General features: G+C 39.2%; 1 protein-coding gene across 1 annotated transcript in view; it reads left to right on the forward strand.

Moving 5' to 3' along the window:
• faah (fatty acid amide hydrolase) overlaps nucleotides 1–22,814 on the forward strand; it is a 30,811-nt gene extending 7,997 nt beyond the window's left edge. The window contains exons 3-15 of the mRNA XM_072683969.1: nucleotides 8,336–8,476; nucleotides 8,870–9,003; nucleotides 9,859–10,065; nucleotides 11,211–11,251; nucleotides 11,343–11,467; nucleotides 11,548–11,673; nucleotides 13,331–13,428; nucleotides 13,888–13,987; nucleotides 15,496–15,539; nucleotides 15,715–15,754; nucleotides 16,389–16,497; nucleotides 19,039–19,184; nucleotides 21,461–22,814. Coding sequence (XP_072540070.1) covers nucleotides 8,336–8,476; nucleotides 8,870–9,003; nucleotides 9,859–10,065; nucleotides 11,211–11,251; nucleotides 11,343–11,467; nucleotides 11,548–11,673; nucleotides 13,331–13,428; nucleotides 13,888–13,987; nucleotides 15,496–15,539; nucleotides 15,715–15,754; nucleotides 16,389–16,497; nucleotides 19,039–19,184; nucleotides 21,461–21,598 — 1,449 coding nt within the window. The 3' untranslated portion in view covers nucleotides 21,599–22,814. The remainder of the gene's footprint in view (nucleotides 1–8,335; nucleotides 8,477–8,869; nucleotides 9,004–9,858; nucleotides 10,066–11,210; nucleotides 11,252–11,342; nucleotides 11,468–11,547; nucleotides 11,674–13,330; nucleotides 13,429–13,887; nucleotides 13,988–15,495; nucleotides 15,540–15,714; nucleotides 15,755–16,388; nucleotides 16,498–19,038; nucleotides 19,185–21,460) is intronic.
• Nucleotides 22,815–27,609: the final 4,795 nt, after the last annotated feature.

The following is a 27,609-nucleotide window of genomic DNA, read 5'->3' on the forward strand; positions in this document are numbered from 1 at the left end:
AATGGCCACACAAAGTGTGTGCATGACCTTGCATGAAGGAAACTAGTGAGGGAAGCAACCAAGCCACCTACAGTGGGGAAAAAAAGTATTTAGTCAGTCACCAATTGTGCAAGTTCTCCCTCTTAAAAAAATGAGAGAGGCCTGTAATTGACATCATAGGTAGACCTCAACTATGAGAGACAAAATGAGAAAAACAAATTCTGAAAATCACATTGTCTGATTTTTAAAGAATGTACTTGCAAATAATGGTGGAAAATAAGTATTTGGTCACCTACAAACAATCAAGATTTCTGGCTGTCACAGACCTGTAACTTCATCTTTAGAGGCTTCTCTGTCCTCCACTCATTACCTGTATTAATGGCACCTGTTTGAACTCGTTAACAGTATAAAAGACCCCTGCCCACAACCTCAAACAGTCCCACTCCAAACTCCACTATGGTGAAGACCGAAGAGCTGTCGAAGGACACCAGAAACAAAATTGTAGACCTGCACCAGGCTGGGAAGACTGAATCTGCAATAGGCAAGCAGCTTGGTGTGAAGAAATCTACTGTGGGAGCAATGATCAGAAAATGGGAGACCTATAAGACCACTGCTAATCTCCCTCGATCAGGGGCTCCACGCAAGATCTCAGCCCGTGGGCAAAATGATCACAAGAACGGTGAGCAAAAATCCCAGAACCACACGGGGGGACCTAGTGAATGACCTGCAGGAAGCTGGGACCAACGTTACAAAGGCTACTGTCAGTAACGCACTACGCCGCCAGGGACTCAGATTTTGCAGTGCCAGACGTGTTCCCCTGCTTAAGCCAGTACATATCCGGGCGCGTCTGAAGTTTGATAGAGAGCATTTGGATGTTCCGGAAGAGTATTGGGAGAATGTCTTATGGTCAGATGAAACCAAAGTAGAACTGTTTGGTACAAACACAACTAGTTGTGTTTGGAGGAGAGTGAATGCTGAGTTGCATCCAAAGAACACCATACCAACTGTGAAGCATGGGGGTGGCAACATCATGCTTTGGGGCTGTTTCTCTGCAAAGGGACTAGGACGACTGGTCCGTGTCCATGAAAGAATGAATGGGGCCATGTATTGTGAGATTTTGAGTGCAAACCTCCTTCCATCAGCAAGGGCATTGAAGATGAAACGTGGCTGGGTCTTTCAGCATGACAATGATCCCAAGCACACTGCCAGGGCAACAAAGGAGTGGCTTCGTAAGAAGCATTTCAAGGTCCTGGAGTGACCTAGCCAGTCTCCAGATCTCAACCCCATAGAAAACCTTTGGAGGGAGTTGAAAGTCCGTGTTGCCTGCCGACAGCCCCAAAACATCACTGCTCTAGAGAAGATCTGCATGGAGGAATGGGCCAACATACCAGCAACGGTGTGTGGCAACTTTGTGAAGACTTACAGAAAACGTTTGACCTCTGTCATTGCCAACAAAGGATATATAACAAAGTATTGAGATGAACTTTTGTTATTGACCAAATACTTATTTTCCACCATTATTTGCAAATAAATTCTTTAAAAATCAGACAATGTGATTTTCAGAATTTTTGTTCCTCATTTTGTCTCTCATAGTTGAGGTCTACCTATGATGTCAATTACAGGCCTCTCTCATCTTTTTAAGTGGGAGAACTTGCACAATTGGTGACTGACTAAATACTTTTTTTCCCCCACTGTATGACTACTCTGAAGGAGTTAAAGCTTTAGCAGCTGAGATGAGAGAGACTCTGCGCACAACAACCCTGGTTCTTCTTCACAAAAAGATGTGTAAGAGATTTCAAGGTCAACTGGGAGTTTTTTTGCTCTGATGAGACCAAAATGGAGCTTTTTCGGCCATCAGACTGGAGGCTATGTTTGGCGCACACCGAACACTGCACATGTGTACACTGCACAAGCATAGTGGTGGCAGCATCAATTTAGCTCCTTCAGAGAAGTGGCCTTAGAAGAAGAAGTCACTTATTTTTTATAATATATTTATATTGAATTAACATTACTTTGTAGAAATCGGTTTGCACTCTGATTAAAGAGTTTTTTGTATATTTATGTCATAAAAGCCAAATTATATTGCCCAAAGTACCCTCTAGAAAAATAAAAGTTTCTAGAAATCATCTGGACAAATGCTGTACATGTGATTGAGGAATGAACATTGAATGTGGGGGCTGTGGTCTCAATAGCCCTGCAGGGTGTAATTGTGATTGAGTAGTAGCTTTGCTATTCAACTGTTTTGGTATCATATGTAATTTTTTTAGCCAAGATTATGCTTCAGTATATATTTTTTTTTTACCAACTATAAGTTTCTCACCTTTTAGTTTTAAATATTTCCCTATTTATTCCCATTAATTCCAGTTCATTCCCATGATTCCCCATTTATTCCCATAGTAAATGCATTTGTATTGTTATGCCTTATGTCTGCTGTTGACAGATAAGTAATGCACCGATGATAGTGTATGATATAGTTGCTTTAAATTATCCAAAAGTTCCCGAGCTAATGTTCCCAAAAAAAGATATCAGACCCAACCCCCCCCCCCCACCCATTTGCAGCCCTAATTGATCTCAGATATTTTTAGGGAACTATGAAGCCCATTCATTTTTGTACTATGTAAAGTTTAGAAATGTGTGCTTTGCGATGCAGCCACTAAACCATTTTGAGATGCCAGTCTATATGTCTTCATCATTTCACAACCATTTGCACCGGGAATAAAACCAATGAGGCAATTTTACCAATCTTTCAATTAAAATTTGCTTATGTTGCTTATGCACCCAATACTACTAAATGACCTTTACATTTCTCCACAGCCATCCAATGGGCGTCTTGCATGCTTAAGCCATGGGGCTTCAGCCCAAACTAAACCATATGTTAATCCAGCCCTGGAGGCAGTTGACAGAAGAAACATTAAAACATGGTCAACAGTGCAGCTGTTGTAAATGCCCTTTAAGCAATTTCAAGCATGTTATGCAGATGCCACAGTGAGGTTGCTGATTCCTGTGAAAGACAAATGATCAAGAATCCCAGAAGTAAAATACTGTTTGTAAGCAATATGTTAACCAGTATTAACAAGTAAACATATAAATCATTTATTATTACTATTAAATGCCAATAATGGTAACCTCTTCATCCGTAATAGTAGTTATGGTCAGTGGTACACTCACATAAAATGTCAGACCTCGAATCTGCTGCCTGGCTTGTTACAGTGCATTCAGGACTTTTTCAGGACCAGTATGAAAAAAGCAACAAAAACCTGCATGTGACAGTTTGTTCCACCTAGTTTTACATAGTTCCCCCTGATGTAGCTGCTGTAACAAGTAAACATATAAATCACACAAACGAAGTTGGCAGAGCCCAAGATTTGCTTATAGATTTCTTTACAATATATATAGTAAAAAGTTCATTATTACTATTAGATAATGGTAACCTCTCCATCAATGATAGTACAGGGTGGGCCATTTATATGGATACACCTAAATAAAATGGGAATGGTTGGTGATATTAACTTCCTGTTTGTGGCACATTAGTATACTACTACTAATGTGCCACGAACAGGAAGTTAATATCACCAACCATTCCCATTTTATTTAGGTGTATCCATATAAATGGCCCACCCTGTAGTTATGGTCAGTGGTACGCTCACATAAAATGTCACACTGCTACCCAATAAGGTTTTAATTTAAGTTCACTCTCTCAAATGTACTTGGGTTATGGTACTATTGCAATATTGTTTGTTAAAACAGTGACATGTACACTGTAGACACCAGGACAGTTGACCTAACAGTAGAATCTATTTCTCTAAAGGATGCTAAATTATTTAGTTGGACCAGGGGATCTCATGAGCTTTTAGTGCAGATCTTAAATATAAAAAAGGAAAACAATACAGGCAGAGGAGTAAAATACGACCAATTCTAAGCCTGTTCAGTGTTGTAACCTCTATGCATGTTCTGTCAGAATTCTTATGCACCTGAACCTTTGCATTTTTACCGTAGTTTAGATTGCTTGAAGTTTGACAGAATACATGAGATGACCCAGTTCTCACAATGTGTATGTATATTTTAGATTTTGTCCATATGCATATATATTGCAGATTTATGATAAATGACATGCCCGTTTTACCTCATAAACCAGAGCATGATTGTGAAATTGTCATGTATTTGAGATCTCTTCCCATATTTACTTATGAAAAGTTCCTGAATGCCCATAGGTAAACCATTAATGGTGGGTGTGCTCCAGTATCTGGCTGCCACATGGTATGATTGTGCTGAGGACATGGTTCTGCTCCATTTAGAAGTGGCATGTGATCCAACATATGCCATAAAGATCTGGCTCAGTCAGCAAAGTTGTGCCATATAACAACTGCCATACTGAAAATTGTGGATGCCCTGGTAAAAGTTCCAATGTACTTTTAGAATCCACATGTGGTTGAGTGATTTGTTCATCCTCAATAAAAACAGCTACAGCTTACAGCTTTTCTATTGTAATTGTAGAAGAGCTATGTGACAGTTCATGTAAGAGCTGGAATAAGTGGCAAACCAACACAGGTGTCCCACACCCAACTATTCATCAGTGTCTGCCAAGAACTCCACATGAAAATATGCAGTTAGAACCCAGTTCAGTATAATGGCCAAGCATACTGGTATTCATGTTCAGGCATTATTCAGTAAACTATGTAAAAAAATAATAAATAAAGGTTCAATTTGCTGTTGAAGATATTTAAAAGAATGCTGTTACTGGATTCGGTTTTAAGTTCTGCAGTACATCTGTTTCCACCAGTTGTCAATAATTTCCATTCTCCCCACAATACTGTATGTTGTCACCAACTTTAGAGTATGCAAAAGAGTAGGCCCATGTTGTTTCATCAGATTTTACTTTTAAAAAATGGTAATCTTTGTGTAGACTGTTGCTCAGTATCATTTTAATGCATACACTTCATGCACTCCCAGAGGTCTTCATTTCCAGACCTCGAATCCGCTGCCTGGCTTTATAATTTAGTGGTTGGTGTGGCGCAACAGATAACACCACTACCTGCCACTGAGTTACAACACCATGTGGGAGACTAGGGTTCGATTCCCAGTCTGAGTGACTATGCTGCGCTACACCAATAAGAGTCCTTGGGCCAGACTCTTAACACTACATTGGCCCACCTTTGTGATATGAATAACCTTGTATGTCGCTCTGGATAAGAGCGTCTGCTAAATGCCATAAATGTAAATGTAAATATTATGGTGCATTCAGGTTAGAATTTTTTTGCTACTTATGGTGCGATAGAAAGACATCCCAGCTAGGACAGTGGGCCACTGTTGAAAAATATAAAAATAGTGAACTGATATCTGCTTGTTATCTAGCATAATGCTTTTTTTTGATACACAAACTTTGTACAATTAATATCTTTAACTACAGTCAACCGCTTACTAGGACGAGTTCAGAACAGCATGAAAAAAGCAACAAAAAACCTGCATATTACAGTTTGTTCCACCTAGTGTTATAGTTCCCCCTGATGTAGCTGCTGTTGGGTGATAAACAGTAAAATGTAATTATTATTATTATTATTATTATTTATTTTTGTATTTTAGAATTGTCCTGCTCCCTCAACTCATTGTGAATTGTGCAGACTTCTTGGTCTGACTGGGTGTTGCCATATTTTTTGCAGAAACCTCTCTACTGTTGTTTCACCCCTTACATCTTTACTTAGCCTGTCCAAGTTCTTTATTTGGAAATCAGATTGTCAGCATGCTTTCAACAGTATGAAAACTCTTTCTTTGCGATGTCCCCATGCCTGTTTGACCTAACTTTTCTAAGCCCTTTAAATTTAAGGTACAAATGCTGTGGGGGCTCAGATGTCTTGTTACAAGAAGATGAGTCTGGCATTGATCACCTGTCTAATGAGGTGGTCCCTCATTGTAAGTAGTTACAACCTGGAAATCAGACGCATAAATGGTTCTGAAAATATTGTTGCTGATGCACTTTCACTAGCATCACTAAAGGATTTCTAAGCACAAAGCTGTGCTGTGTTAATGGTTGTTTATTCACAATAGAACACCTATACCCTAATAAAAACATTTAAGCCTTCTCACGTTTAAGTAGTGTGTGTGTGTGTGTATATATTTATATATATTTATTTATTTATTTTTTTACTTTAATGCTTGGAGACAGGCTCACTTATTCCTAAATGCAACAACTTCATCATCTTCACAATCTAAAAAGTAACTAGACACAATGTCAGTCAGTTATACTATGCACTTTGCCCCCTCAAAAAAGACACAGATACTCCACAGCATCGTAATACCAAACCTTAACAGTTTTTGAATTATTATTATTGTTTTTTTTATGTTTTTTCTGTAAACAAATGTGCCTGTTATTGCCATGTGAGAGTCAGTGACTGTAGCTATTTAGTCAGGTTTCAGTAAAGACCATAAAGCATAATGCATACATGCACGTCATTTCAGCTCTGTACATGTACACAGTGAAATGAAATGAAATTTTTTCCAGAACAAATTTGTGCCACATGGAACAAAACAAGAACAAAAACTATACAGCACAGGACAGACTGCAAATTGCAAGACAGTAAATAAATACAATAAATACGACTCAGTTCTGGGTAGAGGTTTTGATATTAGGGTGCACAGAAATTGAATGTGACATTATATGCAGACAGCATACAACGCATATGAAACAAAAGCACTGAAGTAGTAAAGTATGGAATATATAAATAAGAGAGATCCTGTACCTTCTGCCAGACGGCAGCAGTGAAAAAAGTCTATGTGAGGGATGAGTGGGGTCCTTTACAATGCTGATGGCATTGTATACGGGTGCAGCGTGTGGTGTGAATGTCTGTGACAGAGGGGAGAGAGACCCCTATGATCTTCTCAGCTGTTCTCACTGTTCGCTGTAGGGTCTTGCGGTCTGAGGCATTGCAATTCCCAAACCCGGCACTCAGGATGCTCTCCACAGTCCTTCTGTAGAACATGGTGATGATTGGAGGAGGAAGATGAGCTTTCTCTCCGCAGGAAGTAGAGGCACTGCTGGGCTTTCTTGGCTATGAAGCTATGGAGGAACTTTGTGGACGATTTCCACAACAGAGCCATTGATGTTAACAGTTGTTGGTTCTGCACCAGTCCATTAGCAGCTGCGCCTCCTCTCTGTATGCTGTCTTGTTTTTGTTGGTGATGGCTTTTATGGGTTCGCTCTGAGCAGAGTTTTCCTCACGTCAGCGGTGGACAAACACAGTATCTGTTCATCTGGAAGAAGTGTGGTCTTCCTTGCTGTTGTGCAGTTCTGTGCTTCAAATTGAGCATAAAAGTTGTTTAGCGCATCTGGAAGGTAGGCGTCACTATCACATGTAGGTGATGGTGTTTTGTAGTTGATGTCGGCCTGGCTGGCTGCCCCGACACATGCACCACATGTCTGCAGTGTCTCGGAATTGGCAAGGATTGTTTTGCGAGTTGGTGCGCTTTGCCTCTCTGATATCTCTGTGATCCATAGCCTCAGGTATCCATATGCTGAATGTCCAACCACAAATAGACTTGCATCAGCAGTGAGAGAACAGCAGGGGGCAGCTAAGCACACGAGAGAGAGAGAAAATAAAGAAGAAGTGTTTAGGAGTATGACTGATCTAGGCTGTACATATAGACTGATGTACAGCCTGTAAAAGAAGTAGATTTGAAAGACAGCAGTGGTGATCAGAAATCTGTAATCAGACCTGCACAGAACAGTGTTTGTATGGAAACAAGCTCCATCAGCAAGGAACATCGCACAGTACACTGATGGATTATCCAAAACCTTGAGCAAAAAGTCATCTTTTAATCTTGATTTAAACACTGAGAGTGTGCTGTGAGTCCCGAACAGCAACAGGACGTTAATTCCAGAGTTGGGGAGCGTTATAGGAGAAAGCCCTGTTCACCCAGCGTTGTTTCTATTAAAGTGAGGAACCGACAGAAGGCCAGCGTCCTGCGAACAAAGTGTACGTGGCAAATATTTAAGCCCTAGTGAGCAATCTAGCAGCTGCATTTGTCAACATTGGTCCTTCCAACCAGAAGGACATTACAGTAATCCAAACCAGCTTCTCAGCATAATTTAACATATATATTTACAGCAATATTAGCATTTTTGGATTGATCAATATTTGGATCAAAAAGTAATACCTCCGTCTTATCCATTCCAACTTCAGGAATGCTGGATCTGCTTTAAACCTTGGTGTTCTTCCGGGTCCAGGACTAGATTAACTGTAATTCAAATGAGAACCTTTCCAAAAAACAAGACAAATGGGAACATAAGAAATTTCCATATACATGAGGAACATCTGCTGCCAGGTGGAGCCTCCATGTGACCTCCATGTGTTTTGGTTTGCAGGCACTGGAGGTCAACAAGACACTGAACTGTAATACTGATGTTCTGATGGAGAGTGTGAAGCAGCTGGCAGAAATTGAGTCCCATAGAGATGGCCTTCTTTATGGAATCCCAATCAGCATCAAGGAGAATATTGGGTACAAGGTATGGATGGGGGAGTATAGGTGTGGAAAAAAAAGTTGTTTAAGTGAAATTTATAATATTCAATAAAATAAATTATCTAGTTATTACCAAACAGAAACACTGTAACTGTGTAAATACACTGCATGTAAAGTGCATGTCCTCCTATTCTAATTCAGCTTTTGACTCACATTTAGACATTCCCTTTACAAGACAAAGCTTGTTTAATCAGTTAGTGAGATATACAGTATAGGTTCTTTCACAAAGACTGTAGAGCAGAGGAAACTCCATCCAGGACCCTCCACAGGCTTGAGTTGGAGTGAATGAGTGTTTGATGTTTTAACACCTAGAGCTCCTGTTCATTCTATGCATTCACAAACTGGGATTATGTATGTGAGTATCTGTGTGTTGGCACAGGGCCATGACTCTACTTGTGGAGTTCTGTGTAAATTGGATGACCCTGCGCTTAAGGACAGTGTGGTGGTTACTGTACTGAAGAGGCAAGGAGCAATTCCCTTTATCAAAACCAACGTTCCACAGGGCCTTCTCAAGTAAGAAACTCCAATGATGCACCCTAAAACAGTCATAAACTATGAACTGCATACACACCAATAATAATAATTGCACTGGAAAAAGAAATCATTGAATTTGCTTGGTTTATTGTTGAATAAAATACATTTTATTCAACAAGTCACAATACAACGAGAAGCTCAGTACAAATCTGAGAAAAATGATCATAGATTTACACAAGTTAGTTGGTTTGGATGGTCCAAAATCCTAAACCCCAAACCCAAAACCCAAAAACCACCCAGACCAAGTTTTACAATACCATAGACTGAGAGTCAGCCATCCAAAAAAAGCCCCTGCTCCAATATTAAATTTGCAGCTGACCATGTGGACAAAGTAAACAATTGCTTGAGGAAAGATAAGATGATGGTCAGATAAGACAAAGATGTTTGGAGAAGTAAAGGTGAGACATTTAACCCCAAGAACACTCTACCAGCTGTTAAACATGGTGGTGGTAGCAACAACTTGGAAACAATTGGGTGCTGTACCAAACTTGTAACCTCAAACGCACATCCAAGGTGGTTGTGGAATGACATAACTCCTACCAAAAATATGTGGATATTTAGGGACTGCTTAACGGTTGGGTATGTGCAACTTGTTATGGGATATTTAACCAAGTGTCAGGTGTGCTGTGTGCCCACAATGATCATACATAAACGTCTGACAACAACAGCATGTCAAAATTCTATACACATTTTTAGATTCTAAAATTCTGTACACACAGATATATTTAGTACAGACTCTCAGTATGTATGACCCTCACTTTCTTACATTATCACACACCCTCTTCATTTTAATGTGCTCACAAGATCTAGCCTTGTTGTTTCTTTGCACTGTAGTTACGAATGTAGCAACCCAATCTACGGGATGACCGTGAACCCCTGCAACCTTCAGAAGACGTGCGGTGGCTCATCCGGAGGGGAGGGCGCTCTGATTGGAGGTGGTGGCTCTATCCTGGGTCTGGGGACTGACATTGGTGGAAGCATTCGCATCCCAGCATCCTTCTGTGGCATCTGTGGCTTTAAGCCTACATTCAACAGAATAAGGTTTTTGCCTCTTAAAAGACCCCTATCCTGTTTTTTTTAATTAATTATTATTTTATTTATTATTATTTATACTTCCAACCTCTCTTTATTTTTTTTAGAATGATACAAGTTGCTTGTTTGTAACTGTATCTCAAAGACCAATATGTAAATTACCTTCTTTTCTGGCTGCCATGTACTGTGTCTCATTTAAAAAGCAGGTTGAGTGGACACACTTCTTATATGTTCTTATAGTGTAAATGGGCAGAGGTGAACTGCTGTAAGCTGAAAATGTGGCTATACACACACTAAGCAATTTATTGGGAATACTATACTAATTCCACAACTTTCCATTGGCAATCTAAGGATCCATGCTGTTGATTCTGAATTCTGACCCTACCATTGTGTGCCTCAGCAGAAATCCAATTTCTTTAGACCAGTCATTTTTCCAGTCTTCAGTTGGAAAAACCACAGGAAATCGAACCAGCAATCCTCAAATCATATTGGCAGTGCCTTAGTCCAGTGGACCATTCTGATGATTGATCCTGGCCTGTATCTGCATATGCATTTTACTGCTGCCACAACATTGGTTGAGTAAATAAGTGCATGAAGGAGTAGGTGTACAGAAGTTTCTAATAACCTGATTGGTGAGTGTATGTAAATGCATAGGTTTTTGTGACCTCACAAAATCAGGCAATGTAGAACAGTTTTTTTCAGCTTAGTACAAGCTTTACATACTGTCCAAAAATCTTTTATTTCATAAACTGAGGAATGTTAGGTTCTGCTATAGGCCCCTTTAAATTTGAACAGATTTCATAGCTGCATTACAAAGACAAAGTTAAAATGTACACAATGGTCCTGATACCAAATGCAGTCGATCAGCCAAAAGATGTTTAGTGGAGTTTGCATCGCAGTTATGTGGCTAAATAATAATGGAAGATTATACCCTGTAGCTGAATGCTTATTTAAATGACACTGTGATTGATGCTGTTACCTGAGCCCCATTTGTAACTTTCTGACCAAATAACATGAGACAGACAGCTTCAGTTACTTAAGAAACAACTATCACCGAACATGTTTTTGGAAAAGTATCATTTAATATAACAATTGATCAGAATATGGATGAAATGAGTTGTCAGCAGTGCTGATCTTTACTACTTTGCATGCAGTTTGCGTGGAGTGTCTTCTTGCGTTAAAGGTGTAAAGTCAGGTATGTTTCCTTAGACTCCGTCAGATTAGCAAGAATTAATAAGCCTTTGATAGATACAATGCCTGTGAAAATAACTTGCACTTAATTACAGTACTGTCTTCCATTGGTCCCATGGGACGAGATGTGGAGAGTTTGGTTCTCTGTATGAGAGCTTTACTCTGTAAGGACATGTTCACGCTGGACCCTACAGTTCCACCGTTACCATTTAACCAGCAGGTACTGCATGAGGCATAGATACATACCATACATTTGGTGATGGCACACAGTATTGAATCAAACCCTTTCTCTTTAAACAGGTGTATGAAAGTTCAGATCCTTTGAGGATTGGTTACTTTGAGAATGATGGGTACCTGCAACCGTCTCCGAGCATGACCAGAGCTTTGCAAGAGACCAAGAAGCATTTGGAACAAGCAGGCCATACGGTACCCACAGGACCTTTTTTTATTATATTGTGCAAAACAGCTGCATAACATTTATACACATGGTTCATGTGGTGCATTATATAGTCTGGCATAAAAGAAATCCTCTTGGTTTATTCTGATGCCACACTAACAGCATTTGAAGTATCTTTGAGGCTAATATGTGCCTCAAGAAGAACACTGTGAGCATGTGTATCGCATAGCTAAACAGGGATTTTCTAACACAGTGACCATGCTGTGTTTTAACCCCAGTAGGCTTGCTAAATATATTACACAGATTCAGTCTTATTTCTGCCAAAATATAAAAGCTGGTGTGGCACAAACATGCTTTGGGTACTTTAAATTGCACCCATTGCACACCGTTGTCTAGTGCCTGTAGAGAAGCACTGCCAGTAGAATAGGTCTCTGCAACAGATAAACACGAACCTATTGGCACCATGCCTAACGCCAGGCGTGGGCTCGAGGGGTATAAAGCCCCCCAGCTTTGGGCTGTGGAGCAGTGGAACTGTGTACTCTGAAATGATGGTGCTCCATTCAATACTTTTTGGATGTTTTGTGGAGTTGGGGATGAGGTGGGGTGGTGTTCATCCAATCAGATACTCACAGCAATGCTCCGAAACTTAGTAGAAAGCCTGCTCAGGACAATAGAGACGCTATACTATAGAGAAGCCGTATGACCTCTTTTTTTAATCCTTATGATTTCTAAAATATGAATGAGTAGGTGTTTAAATACTTATTTTAAAATTCTTGCAGTGTTTTAGTATTTGTAATCTAGATATCACTCTGTTTAAAATAACCAGGCACAGTACATTTTACAGCCTCAACCATAATATCCATAACCATAACCATAAATATCATTTAAGCATTACAAGAGAAAAAAAAAAAAAAAAAGACAACAAACCCTAAAACTAAAACTCTAATTTCTTTCTCTGCATTTGTACATATGATTTACAACAGTGGTCAGTGTTCTGTGCATGTGTGTTGTCCCATAGCCTTTTGTGACATGACCCTCATGTAAAGGCGTGGCCATGGTGACCTGGTAGTTAGCTTGGCTTGGCTAGAGGCAACACAGACACAGGTCTGGACTAACCCAAAGTTTCCTTAATTTACACACACCCATCACCAAACACCAATTAAACTTAATTTAACATGACTAGAATAGGCAGAAGGGTCGTAGTTCAGAGTTGATATAGATAAAACAACAGAGAAATCTGAGGTACAAGCCTCGGGCAGCTGTGGTGAGGGAAAAACTCATCTAAGATGTTAGAAGGAAAAACCTTGAGAGGTCCCAGGCTCAGAAGGCTGACACAAGGAAAAAGATTGAATAGAGAGAATAAACATTAAAAATCATGTGTCTATAGTACATTTTAGGATGATTAAGATTCTTGAGATGATTTTAGATGATTAAGAGGACACAATGTGTGAAACGACTGTTTGCCTGAGATTTGAGTAGTATAATATTATCACTTGAATATTATTATCACTGTTATTTTTTTTTTGTATTTTTATTTTCTCAATAAAAAGTGTAACCTATGTTGAAAAGTTGCTGTTGTCCTTGTTTTTGAACCTATAAATGTAAATGTTTTAAATGTAGCATGTATCAGCAAGAAGGGTTCAGCTATTTAAGTGCTTAAGTAATCTTCCTGTCTCTCTGTTGCAGCTGGTTCCTTTTAAGCCCCCGGAAATCTTCAACGTTATACATGAATATATTGTGAGAGGTGCTATTGCTGATAGAGCCGCAACCCTTCTCAGCCAACTGTGAGTGCTGTCTTTCTCTTTTACACAGTCATTGTAAGAGTTTCTGTAATTAACTAGTGAAAAAAAATCTAACTAAATAGTATCCTATATAGTCATTTCGAGTATCCTCATTAGTATACATTCTTAAGAACAAGGTGGCCAAAAGATTCCTTGGAGCGATGATTCAGAGGACTACTAGCATTGCTATTGGTCTACTGAATGCCTTGAATGTAATGCAAGTATAAATTGTATCTGCCACTTTCATGGTCTGTGAAATAGTGCAGCCATGTCATTGATGGAGTTAATGATTTCAACCAATCAGATTGTTTTGTATTTGCAAAATGAAATGGTTAAGCTCCATAAATAAAAGAAGAAATACAAACATTTGCAAAGCTCAAAACATACCTTTGTATCTATGTACTTGCATGTCTAATGCTTCTAGCTTGCTCTGATCCTTGGCATTCCTGTTTATGATTCCAGAAAGGGCGGCCCTGTTGACCCTTGCCTTCAGCCCCAGATCATTCCGTATCATCTTCCTAACTTTGTTAAGAAAATTCTCTCCTATGTGCTCAGACCCATTGTGAGTTCTTTCCATCTATATTCTTTACATAAGGATAATCAAGAATGTAGAATGAGTATATGAATTAGAGTCACTGATTTAGTTTTAATGCTGTTAGGGATGAAAAACTGTGGTGATACTTAATTTGGATAGTTCACTTTAGATGCTTTGTAGATACTTACCTTAAACTTATATACTAGTGCTGGTTCTAACCTTCTTATTTAATCTCAACCAAAAATCTAAACCCGACACTTACCCTGACCCTAATCTGAACCTGAACACAGTTTTTTATTTATTTATTTGGTATCACTTTGATGGATGGATGCTTACCAGACATTCAGCTGAATATAGCTGCAGCCAATGAAAAACATGGTTCTCCATGGTTTGAACCCTGTAGCTGTCCTCTCCACTGTGTGAATAATTCTGTTCTGGATGAATAGACCAATAGATTCCAAGCTTTAAATTGTTTGGAATTAAATGTCAATGTAGAATAAGAATTCTACATTAAAATTTAAAGTTATGCACATGTTTCTCCTGTAAAGTCATCATTTTGGAGATGCATGTTTTTCTTTGGACAGCGCCAATATGTATTAAATGCAACTGAACTTAAATGTTCAACTTAAATGTTCAAAGAAGTTAAATGTAAGCGTCCATTGAATGTAACCCTACACCATTCAGTACACAGTCATTTACATTCAACTTCGTGTTGCATTTAATAGACATTCAGTTAACAAATGAGCATCTACAATGGACCATCTGAGTGTTAATAATAATAATAATAATAATAATAATAATAATAATTATTATTATTATATTGCATTAAGTAACAAGCAAACTCATAGGTGCACAGTAACACAGCGTCAGAGTGAGAGTACATGATTTTTAACTTGTTTCTTGAAGCTAATGAAGCCAATGCAGTTTTTCAGATGAGATGGTAGACGGTTCCAAACTGAAGGTCTTGGGAAAAAAAGTGTAAACTGATATCCTAAAGAAAGCTGCATGGAGGTTATTAGAAGATTTACTGAGAATCAACTGAGGTTCACCAGATAGTTTGTTAATAATTTTATCCGTAGGTAATCTGTAGGGGTTTAAAGTGTGTTAATCAAATAATGTAAAGCCAAAGTTAGTTCTATAACTCTAATCTAGCTCATTTCAGTCAGTAAAGAAATGTGTTTATAAATAACTGACTAGGGGTGAACAATATGATGATATCTAATAAATACATCATGATGATTGAAATTGTGACGTATTTTGTCATTGTGACTAGTGCTTAAAGAACACTGGCCAACTGCTCATTTCATTACAGAGAGTGTAATTAGTGCTGTTTAATTGGATGAAGTGCAGCAGTCTACTCAGTATTTGAGACAGTTTATATAGCAGATTTCAAGAATCTGCATGTCAAAATATTATGATTATATATTGTGTATTGTGAAATTGTGTCTAAATATTAAATATCTTGATACCATAATGTTTTACCATTATTATAACCCTCACTTTTAGTAACAGTATTTGTTGTGATTTCTCCTCAGTATCCACGTATCGCTAAAGTTATGGATGCACTTTGTGGAGTCAAGTAAGACTAAAAGCTTTTGAACCAATTTAACTAAACCAGATTCACTCAAAATGGCTTTAATTAGCCTTAACATACTGATATCTGACACATGTGTTGGAACATTTCAGCTAGAGACTCATTACGTCATTTTGAACCACTGTTGTGTTTTGAACACAAATGTTCTTTGTTTTTATAGGTCTGTTGAAGAACTGTGGAAACAACATAACAACATTGAGGTATCCATGTCATTTCTATTCTTGATTTTAGTTCTTCTTGTTAGTTGCTAGTCATTTTGGATACTCTCCACCTTATTAGAATTTCTGCTCAGTGGCCCCTACAGCTACTTTCGGCATAGTCTACATGTATTTAGTTGATGTCATGCAAAAACCTCGTATTTTTTTTAAAGCAACTTTTACAGTAAAGAACTTTCAATAGAAGTCAGTGTAAAATGATAGTCATTTTGGAGCATTTCTATTGGTCCATTTGTCACAATGACTTTTTGACACAATGTAAAGAATAACTTCCAGATTCACATTATGTCAGAATGTAAAAAAACCCAGCAAAATAAAGATACAAGGTTTTTGCCAGAGAGCGATGACATATTATGTACAGCTATATAAGGCTTTATCTGACCTGTTGGTGAGCTGTTCATCAGCTGGTCTCTGCATTAGTCATCGGCCATTGGTTTCTAAGCACTGATGAAGGAGTCGAGATGTGAATTAGATTAGGCTACAATTACCAGCGGTAGCAAAGTTTACACCAGCAGAGTACAACTTCAAGGGAGGGGGGTTCTCATAAAGTGGCCCAAGTAAATGTGAGTATTCGCGTTAATGATGTAGAAATTTAGCTTTCCCTTGTTTGTGCTCGCAGAATTATATCCATGAGGTGATTTCTCAGTGGAATGAGCTGGAGCTGGATGTGCTGCTGTGTCCTATGCTAGGACCTGCCTACAACTTCAATTACTGCGGAAAGCTTACCAGTACTGTACCACACTCTGCCTAATTTGGAGTCTTATACACATACATCTTCTTATCAGTTGTTTTACAATGGGATGGTGGTTTACAGTGATGTGTGTAGTAGGAGTAGGCAACGTACTAATTGCTCCAGACAGAATTAGAAAACGGCTGAGCAGTTTCTTACTGTTGATTACAATCAGAGACTGAGGGATCACGCTCCAATGGCTTGAGCTGTCTCTTGTGTGGAAATATGAAAAACAAATATGAACAGAATTAAGGATGGAAGTTGATGGAAATATTAGACTACATTCCATTAGTGTTATATTATATAAAAATATTTATCATATTAAAATTGAAAACATGGGATTATGGAAAACTGTGGGTTGACACCTCCAAATCCACACTTAACATATAAATGAGCATTATTACATTTAGTACATCGTTGCTGTCCAATGGAAAACATGTATCTCTGAAATGGTTTTCTGTTTACCCCAGATGTAGTACGTCAGACTAGAGATATTCAGAGTTAAACTTTTCTAACAATGCTACCAAAACTTAAAGTCAGTAGTTCTCCCACTTAAAGTTCTCCCACTTCAATGAGAGAGGCCTGTAATTGACACCATAGGTAGACCTCAACTATGAGAAACAAAATGAGGAAAAAAAAATCAGAAAATCACATTGTTTGATTTTTAAAGAATTTACTTGCAAATAATGGTGGAAAATAAGTATTTGGTCACCTACAAACAAGCAAGATTTCTGGCTGTCACAGACCTGTAACTTCTTCTTTAAGAGGCTTCTCTGTCCTCCACTCATTACCTGTATTAATGGCACCTGTTTGAACTCGTTAACAGTATAAAAGACACCTGCCCACAACCTCAAACAGTCACACTCCAAACTCCACTATGGTGAAGACCGAAGAGCTGTCGAAGGACACCAGAAACAAAATTGTAGACCTGCACCAGGCTGGGAAGACTGAATCGGCAGTAGGCAAGCAGCTTGGTGTGAAGAAATCTACTGTGGGAGCAATGATCAGAAAATGGGAGACCTACAAGACCACTGCTAATCTCCCTCGATCAGGGGCTCCACGCAAGATCTCAGCCCGTGGGGTCAAAATGATCACAAGAACGGTGAGCAGAAATCCCAGAACCACACGGGGGGACCTAGTGAATGACCTGCAGAAAGCTGGGACCAACGTTACAAAGGCTACCGTCAGTAACACACTACGCTGCCAGGGACTCAGATCTCGCAGTGCCAGACTTGTTCCCCTGCTTAAGCCAGTACATATCCGGGCGCGTCTAAAGTTTGCTAGAGAGCATTTGGATGTTCCGGAAGAGTATTTGGCACAAACACAACTTTGGAACACCATACCAACTGTGAAGCATGGGGGTGGCAACATCATACTTTGGGGCTGTTTCTCTGCAAAGGGACTAGGAAGACTGTTTCGTGTACATGAAAGAATGAATGGGGCCATGTATTGTGAGATTTTGAGTGCAAACCTCCTTCCATCAGCAAGGGCATTGAAGATGAAACGTGGCTGGGTCTTTCAGCATGACATTGATCCCAAGCACACTGCCAGGGCAACAAAGGAGTGGCTTTGTAAGAAGCATTTCAAGGTCCTGGAGTGGCCTAGCCAGTCTCCAGATCTCAACCCCATAGAAAACCTTTGGAGGGAGTTGAAAGTCTGTGTTGCCCACTGACAGCCCCAAAACATCACTGCTCTAGAGGAGATCTGCATGGAGGAATGGGCCAACATACCAGCAACGGTGTGTGGCAACCTTGTGAAGACTTACAGAAAACGTTTGACCTCTGTCATTGCCAACAAAGGATATATAACAAAGTATTGAGATGAACTTTTGTTATTGACCAAATACTTATTTTCCACCATTATTTGCATATAAATTCTTAAAAAATTAGACAATGTGATTTTCAGAATTTTTTTTCTCATTTTGTCTCTCATAGTTGAGGTCTACCTATGATGTCAATAACAGGCATCTCTCATCTTTTTAAGTGGGAGAACCTCTTTCAACCCACTCACTTTCTTAAGGTGAAACAGACTTGTTTCTGTGGTTTAGGGCAGAGTACGACTATAAAATGATAAAAATGAACCAAACTTATTGTAGCAGAACACCAGGCATATAAAAGCCTGCCAGATAAGATAAATGCTCTCCTGTTGTTTTCTGTGAAGTAAAATATAATAAAGTTAATTATTATTGGAAACCGAACCTTTAAACATTCGGTAGCATCTGTATGCCTGCATAATACACAAGCAACTGAACAGGGGACAGATTTCAGTTATATCACAATAAGATTACTGATGTGGTTTTAGACCGCAGATAATGCTGACACCATGTTATCAAAATTAATTGTTCAGTTAATCTTGGTATTGATTTGAGATCGTATCACACACCACTACTGACTACAGAATGGCACACAACTATAGAGGCCTATTGGCTTATTAATGCTGATAAGACTGATAAGAGCGTTTGAGTTGAGTGCAGGTATGATGAACATTTTGTACACTGTTGGACTGCTTGAATCCTGACTGCGTATCTGAATGGTTTTAGGTGCCCTGAGTTACACCGCCCTGTACAACCTGCTCAACTTCCCTGCGGGTGTGGTACCTGTCACCACAGTAACGGACGAAGATGAAGCCCAGCTGAGTGAATACAGAGGGAATTTTGGAGATATCTGGGACAAACTTTTTGTCAAGGTTAATATGGACAGACTGTGTTTGCTGTTATCTGCAGGCTGGTAGGACCAGCACAATGTAGCAGTGTAATGAAAACAATTGATGGGGTCAGAAGTTGAGATTACATTCTTGCAGATGCTTCTGGAAGAGTTGTGCATGTTACTGTTATATCAGAGTTTAGCCGAGCAACCCTAACAGTCTACTTGATGTTATTCAGTGACTGGCATCTGTGCTAGAGAGCATGGGCAGTGGTGAACCAACACTTAGAGCTAGGCCTTGAGTTCAGACCTTAAAAAAATGCTAATGCACGGGTGTAACGTAAGAAACGTATGGCGTTTCTTTACATATTTTCTTTTTTATCCCTACTTTTAATTCTAGGACTGTATAAACGGGGAGGCAACGGCAATTTTAGGGGAAGATAACTGATAAGGTTCTGCTAAGCATTCTCAAAAGTTGCCCCCCGACAACTCCTCAGAGCTCCTTCACTAGCTGCTTATTAAGCTTTTCAGTTTGCTTACATTCCAGCTAAGGTTAATTAGCAAAAGTTTTGTATGAGCAAGAAAAATCTAAATAGTTACTAGGGGAAAATGCATTCCTGAAAGGGCAGAACATGTTAATTTTGTTAATTAAAAGCTTGAGTAATATAATATTGGTAATATTACTATTGCAGTGCAACTAGCCGACCAAACTCTGAGACTGGATAACTATGCAGCTTGTTAGGCTTTGTGTGTCACGTGTGATAAGCCAAGCAGGCTAATTTTCTTGGTGCGCCCTGTTCAAATAGTAGTACTTAATTTTTTCTGGTGGCATTGCTAAAAACATCCGTGCAATGTTATTTATGCTAAGGACCAAATGGTTACTCTGGTCAAATTTTGTTCTCGCACAGGTGCTTCTAAGTCAAGAATGAGCTTGCATTGTTTTAAAATTGCAGAGCAAGTGCTTCTGGGACCAGTCGCTGAGGTGGCTGCCAAACACTTAGATTTTGTGTTCCCACTGCCCGAATCATTAGTGTTCTCTGCAGGTTCACTGCCACAGACGGGTTAAATGTGGAGGTTGAATTCTGTTATTTTGCTGTGCTTAAAGGTGCTTATAATTAGCCATAACTTGAGCCTGAACTCCTAACCAACGGGATTTCTTACTAGAGTTATGTGTCCAAATTGAATCATTTCTGTTGGGAGTTCATCTGCCTGCCACATAGTGCTTACAAAAATCTTTGTGACTAAATATCTACTAAAGGTAAGTGTTGTACAGCCTGTGTAGATGAAGATGACTGACAAAGTAGCGTTACAGTAGTTCTCAAGCTGAAAATAATTCTCAGTGGCCTCCAGTCAGAGTGTAAATGAGTCAGAGTGATATTGTCCAGAGCTGTCCCAGTTGTGTGTCCCATTTGAACTTTAGTATGTCCATTTGCATTCCATACAGGACCAGTTAAATACCTCACTTATCCAAAGTAAGTCAAAAACGCGAAATGACCCTGTTTTGTGTACAATCAGACATGTCTCAAATGTTCCACTAGAATGTTCCGAGTGTGACAACTGAGGCATTATCACACATTAACCACCTGTTTAGAGAAAAGTGAGATCTCCGACAGCTCTGACTGTAGCCGTGTTGTAAAGGCATTTTGAGAGTTCTGTGTTTTTTATTCAGGTTGCACAGTAACACGCAGAAAGTGTTTCATGACTTAACAAAAGTAGACAAAAATAGAATAATATATATAAAATACTGATTTTGGTGCACTAGAGAATATAAGAACTGATTAAGTTTGTAAATGTTATGGACGGATACACAGCATTTATTTGCATAACGCCTTCCACAGAGTTTTCACTGTCACACAAAAACCTTGTGTCTCCATGTTTTTTTATAGTTTGTCAAAATTGTACAATGAGCTGACCAATAGAAATGCTCTTAAATGAATTACAATTATTTTCACTTTGACTTTGATTGAAAGTTCAGTTTTTTCTCCTTCTCCTGTAAAGGTTTTTGCATGTCAGCAACTAATATGCAACATTTGCCTTAGCTGAACAGTTTTCCATAAAAAAACACTACTTCTGAAATTGTATTTCAAGACGGCGTCACGGCACTTGTACAGCACTTGTTAAAACGTGCCACAAGGGGGCAGACTTTTCCCATTTACAAAAGGCACTTAAAACAAAGCAAAGAATTTGAGTAGGTTAGGCTTACCTGAGACTAAAGCTAGCTGTGGAAGATTGTTTTAATGACTTCAAGTATTGTGTGTGTGTGTGTGTGTGTGTGTGTGTGTGTGTGTGTGTGTGTGTGTGTGTGTGTGTGTGTTGCAGGCGGTTCGTGGCAGTGTGGGTTTGCCTGTAGCAGTGCAGTGTGTGTCTCTGCCATGGCAAGACGAGATGTGTCTACGCTTGATGAGAGAAGTGGAGAAGGTCCATGCCAACAAGAAACTCTCCAACAGCACGAACTGAAACGCATGTATGGAAATGTGACCCAAACACTCCAATAAAGCCAGTAGCTGATGGGTTTTCTCCAATAACAGCACCAAATTGATATATAAGCTAACATAAATTCTCCTGCAGTTAATGACTGCGGAGATTTTTGAGCACTGAACCCTAAGTGTGCTTTTATTCTTAAATGATGGTGATCAGGCACTTCACTGGTTCGCTGCAAGCAGTGTCCTTTGAGAAGATTGTGTAGGGAAATTTTTTTAGGGCTTTATAGCACATTTATAGCACATAATAGGGCTTTTCTGCACATTTGTCTCGTCATGTTCAGATTCTTAATCCTTTGTAATGTGCCTGTTCTGTCTGAGGTGTGATTTGTCTAATAGAAAGGTGTGTGTGTTTGAAGGCCAGTTTTTTTTTATTTGAATGTCATTTTGTTTCTGCTAACATAATCAGAATCCATAATACCTTTATAAAAAATAATAGAAAAATTATAAAAATGTAAAGTTTTTACAATAAATAATATAGTTACTAATAACTTGATAATAAAAATATCTTCCACTTTTGAATGGATTGAAATTATTTTATTATACTTATTCTTTTTCAAATTCTTTTTACCATCTTAACTTAAAAATAAGGTTAGCAATAATTACAATATTTACATGCTGTAAAGTAAAACTAAGCGATGGCCAAAACTGAGCTTGAAATATTTGATTAGTTTGTCAAAAGGCAATAGAGCTTTCTACTGGTGTCATAACATTAATTCCTTAACAGTTCAAATATACTAATGAAGAAACTAAAACCTGCCATTACCATAACCAGATCTCTTTACTATCACAACAAATCACTTTTTTTATATACAAGAAAAAAAAGACCCTAGGTCATGGATATCATAACAATACTCAACAGCACTTACATACATCATCATCAATAAGATGAACATTTCTTTTTTTCTTTTTTTTTCTTTTTTTTTTACCATTTTTAACAAATGATAATAAAGCAGAATAAACCTACTTCATGTTCAGGAGTAATTCATGAGTATTTTAATTCATGAGACATCAAAGTGTGAGGAATGTTAAAACAAACTTCCTTACAGAAATCAGCATTACAGAAGACTGTTGGTATAATGGCCGTAATGTTGTAATGTTGTAATGTTGGTGATTGCATATGTTAAACAATCTGCAAAAGTTTGGTAGATATGAATAAAAATGGTACGTTTTGTATCTTCTTGAGTTATTAATGCTGTAGTAATTCATTACATTGATTATAAAAACATTTGATTTGAGCAGAGAAGTTTTAATATCTAACATATTTATTTTGTAATGATGTATTTTCAACATGAATTTATAACCTGGGGATGTAAAGATTACTCTAATTTTAAAAAATACCTTAAAATAAAAGTAAAATGTATTTTTTTTGTATCTGTGACTTAACGTAGGAAAGAGAAGCGTTGCTGAATTTTTAAGAGATCACTGTTATTCACTGACAATTGTCCTTGTATTGACTAATGTTGCATGAATATGCGCAGTATAGTGATGTCAAGAAAAGCAATAGCATTCAGTACAATAGCTGTCATTAAACCCAATGACACCGAGCCCCCACTTTACTGGTTCGTTGGAAAATGGTCTTCTGCTGAGGACGAGGCAAAAATTCACATATGTCCCTTTCTTCTCCTCCTTCTTCAATCTGTTGTCTCAGGCGAGCGGAGCTCATTTTCTGCAGGGGAACATTTAGAGGTTGCAGAGATGAACTTAATGACACATGGAATTTTCATTTGGACTCCATCATACCACTCATAATGTAAATATGTGTTTGCGTTGGGTTTTACATACATTTAAATGTTTTATCTTTACCTGCTTCCATTTCCACCTCATTCACTCTGCTTTTTTTCACCCTCAAATGGCCCAGTGTTGGGGTTGTGTGTTTAGAAGTGTGTGCAGAACCAAGCTAGTCATTAAAATGATGGCTGTGTGAAAAAATCTAATTTACACAATTCTCTTCCTGCCCCAAATACAATCAGTTCAGAGGTGAGTGGTGTTTGCTTTTTCATGTTTTGCACTGGATGTAGCTAACAGGTTATGGAAGCTTACACCCCACCAATTAGCACTGTGCTAACTGCATACCTAATTCATCACATGATTGGAACCATTGTGAGGAAATTCTTATGTTCTGCACCATTTGTTTCATATCATGTTTCAAAATCTTAATTAGCTGTTTATGTCATGGCAACCAAAAGTATGGACACCCTTGTCCCTTTTTAAAAATTTGTCAGCAAATCTTAATGCATAGTTATGCTGTATTTCATAACATCAGCTACAAAAAGATTGTCAGTGTGGATCGTAGCAAATGGGCACCCTAAGTGTTGCAAAAGCCAACATAATTATTGAATGCAGTCCCATGTATATTTATCAAACAGAAGCTCCCCTAAGCAACTGTCTTTAGATCTGCAAAAACGGAAGTGATCGCCCACAAAGCAAGAGAAGGCAAAAACGTTTGGAGAGAACTGCTCATATGCTGGTCAGTCAAATCAAATCTCCCAAGTGACAACCAAGAAGCTCCATAAAAGTTTAACTGAGTAATAGGGTGGTTCATCGTTCCATTAGACAGTTTCTTGTTTCTTGCACAAACAGGATCTTCATGTCATAAGCGTCATAACAAGCGTCATGGAAAAGGAAACTTTAACAGTGACATTATCACAAACTTTGAAGTATGCTACTGAACATCTAGAGAAGCCAGATGGGTTTTGGAAGCAAATGCTGTTCACTGGTGAAGTGCAAATAGAACTTAATGGCCACAATCAGCAAAGATACATAAAAAAAATAGATTTAATGAAAAGAACACCTTGCCAACTGTGAAGCGCGGTGGTGAATCTGTCTTGTTCTGCAGTTGTATGGCTGCCAGTGCCATTGGAAACAATGCCCAGGTGGAGGGAAGAATGGATTCCACAAAACACCAATCCAGGAAATCTGGGATGTAAATATCAAACCAGCTGAAAAGAGGATGGCTTCTAAAACAGGATTTGGCTCCATAACATACCTCGTTATCCACCATGGAGCACCTGAAGAGACACAAACTGAAGCTTTTATAATTTTGTAATTTTAGGAAAATTTGTATACACACCTGAAACAATCTGTGCATGCATGGTAACTCCAGAATATTGCAGATCTAAAGGCTTTTTGCAAAGAAGGATATGTACAAAGCAAACAAGCATTTGCAAAGTGTTATTTCTGCCAAAGGGTTGATTGGTTCCTCTCTAGTGACCATGACCAGAACCACCATCTGAAGTAAAAGATGCTGATGCAGTAGAGTAATATTACAGGATTCTGCACAAATATGACTCTTCTTACACTACCTATGCATTTCTCACATGCGTTGCCCTGTCCTGTCCAGTTTCTGGCGCGCTGAGGCCAGAGTAGCAACCATAAATGTTCTTTGAAGGTAAAAATCCTACATAATGTTGCTTTAACAGAAAATAAGGAAAATGTAAAAGAAAGTAAGGTGTGCTCAAACTTTCCATGTGTCATGTGAAGGTTCTTGTGTGAAATTATGATGTTTTCCTCTACTTCTGGCAGTAGAGCCAGCACCTGCTGCATCAGCCAAAAATACCACCCCCCCACCCCAAAAAAAACCCACTTTAGCTCGGACAAAACAGCATTTCACGACTCATTGGCAACAGGAGCACCTCATTCAGAGCGAGCCGGGGAGACGAGAAACAACCTTATAACACCTTCCGAGAGCCATTTCCTATCGGGATGAAAGCACACTCACTTTAAAGGCGATATCCCTTCACCTAAACTAGGATCATTCCGTCCTAATGTGCCATTCAAAAGGTCTCTGCAGCCACAAGGTCCTAATGTAGCTGCGAGCCGGGTGGTAATAACATCCGTCACAGCAAGGCCTCTGCCTTCTGGATGATAAAATGTTACATACTCTGTCTTAGCGGACGCCATCGCCTGTGCATCTACACACACCGTGGCCTATTTAGCTGGAAGAGGTGAAGTAAAGGAGGAGTTCAGAGATTAGCAGCTAGTTTTAGAGAAGTGTGTGAATGCACTGTCTGGCTCACACACACACACACACACACACACAACACACACACAACAAGCCCTCTCTTTACACCCCACTGAGACTGGAAAAGCCCATCTGCTAGGCCCTGTACAGCAGGATTAGGCGATAATGATGATTGTAGGAGATTCTGTGACTCGACAATTCGGTGGGCCACTTTCATATTTCTGAGCCCCACCAAAATGTAGAAGAAGAAGAAGGGAGAAAAAAGAAGCAAAATCACACCCCCGGACACGATTTCTCCTTTCTGCTCACACCGTTCCGCTCTCTTTTTGCTATCAGCTGCATGTCTTCCCCACTGAGCTTCTGCTACGTTAGGCTTTTCCTTTCTTCCCTTTCTCGCTGTTCGCCAGCCCTGCGGCCCTTATAGCCAAATTGGTTTACATTGGGGAGATAAATGCTCTGCAAATGCGCTTAAACACGTACAGTAAAGGAGCGGGAAGAAAAAAAAAAGAAAAATGCAGACAGTGCGTGTCAGGATTAGCGCCCAAGTCACTGAGAGGAAGTGCTCAGATAGAGGCCGTCTCATCCACTTCTCAGGAAGAAGAGTGGGGAAGGATTTAGCCTTAGAGTGGCTGTCAGTAATTCTGGGAATTATGTAACTCAGTGCCAAGCAATCAAAGGCTTGCAGTGTGATGAAGTATTGTTTTGCTGGAGTGGGGGTGGGGGGGTGGGGGGCTGGGGTGTTGGTGGGTACACTCACGTAAGAAATGCTGCAAAAATATATATTTTGTCAATCAGAATGATCTTAAACTGTGTTAATATATTATTATAATATATTGCTCATTTTCAAAAATGTCAATTAAAATCCAGTGTGATTATCTTTTCCATTGGCATTTTTCTTAATTCACTAAATAATGGAAGTACTCTACAGTAAGGTAGATGATTTACAATAAGGTCATTTCACTAGATAAAATAACACATCCTTAGCAGTGCTGGAGTGAAAGAAGAGTGGAGGGAGTGTTGTAGTAGGAGAGCCAGAGCCATGTCTAAACTGCTAAATTCAGAACAATAGATCTGCTGATCTGTCTTTTTCCATTGTGCTGACAGGCAGAAAAGCCTTTAAAAGCTCTTTAAGCTGGCAGATTGCTGGTGGCACATAATGTCAAACTCTAAAGTGACCGTTTCTGCATTTAAAATTTTATTTGATCCCACTTTTAGTCTTATCCACCTCCCACGCAGTGGCTTGGACTGCTCCGTCATGTGACACCACCAGTGCTGGGAAGGTAACGCTAGTCTGTGCATCCTCTGAGTGACATGAAGCGAGCCAATCAGCATAGATTTGAGCTGCTGCAAATGCAACGTGATTGGACAACAATCTGTGCTTGGAGGAGAAGACTAACTTCCAGTTCTGTTACATCGGAGGGCCATCCTGCCCACACTCCATGAACACTCTCGGGGTCTCCCAGTCACAGATGGCTGGGACAGCACTAGGGATCCAGCCGTCAATCTTCTCGATGTTAGGGACCACTTGGACCACAGGTGCCACTCAGGAGCCCCCACACAGGGGGGTCACATTATTTACATGTGCTTGTACATATGAATATTTAGTCTACTTGGTTCTGATTTGTGTATTTACTTTGGCGTCTAGGCATTTTTAGGCTGCAGTTAATCAACATCTCTCTGTCTCTCTTTAGGAAACAGTTTCACCAGTAGTTGATTTAGATGCAGGTACATGTAGACCGGTAGTGGTGTTTAAAGCTCTGTAAAAATCCACACACAGAATCCAACACTGTGAAATCTCGGCCATTTCACAGATTTTTTATGTATGCATATGGGGTCGTTATGAATTGTCCCGAACCTGATCTGGAGGGGGCAGTAAAGAGTACAGGGCAGCTTGAGTAAAGTCCTAAAATGTAGAAGTGCTCTGCACTGTGTACTGGTGAGTCTATGGCATAGCCTGCGCAAGTGGCCTACGCCATTGTGACCAGTTATACTTGTACATTGTGCAGCCAAAACACTAGTTTGGG

The sequence above is a fragment of the Salminus brasiliensis genome, chromosome 7 (genome assembly GCF_030463535.1).
Source record: "Salminus brasiliensis chromosome 7, fSalBra1.hap2, whole genome shotgun sequence".
NCBI classification, from domain to species: domain Eukaryota; kingdom Metazoa; phylum Chordata; class Actinopteri; order Characiformes; family Bryconidae; genus Salminus; species Salminus brasiliensis.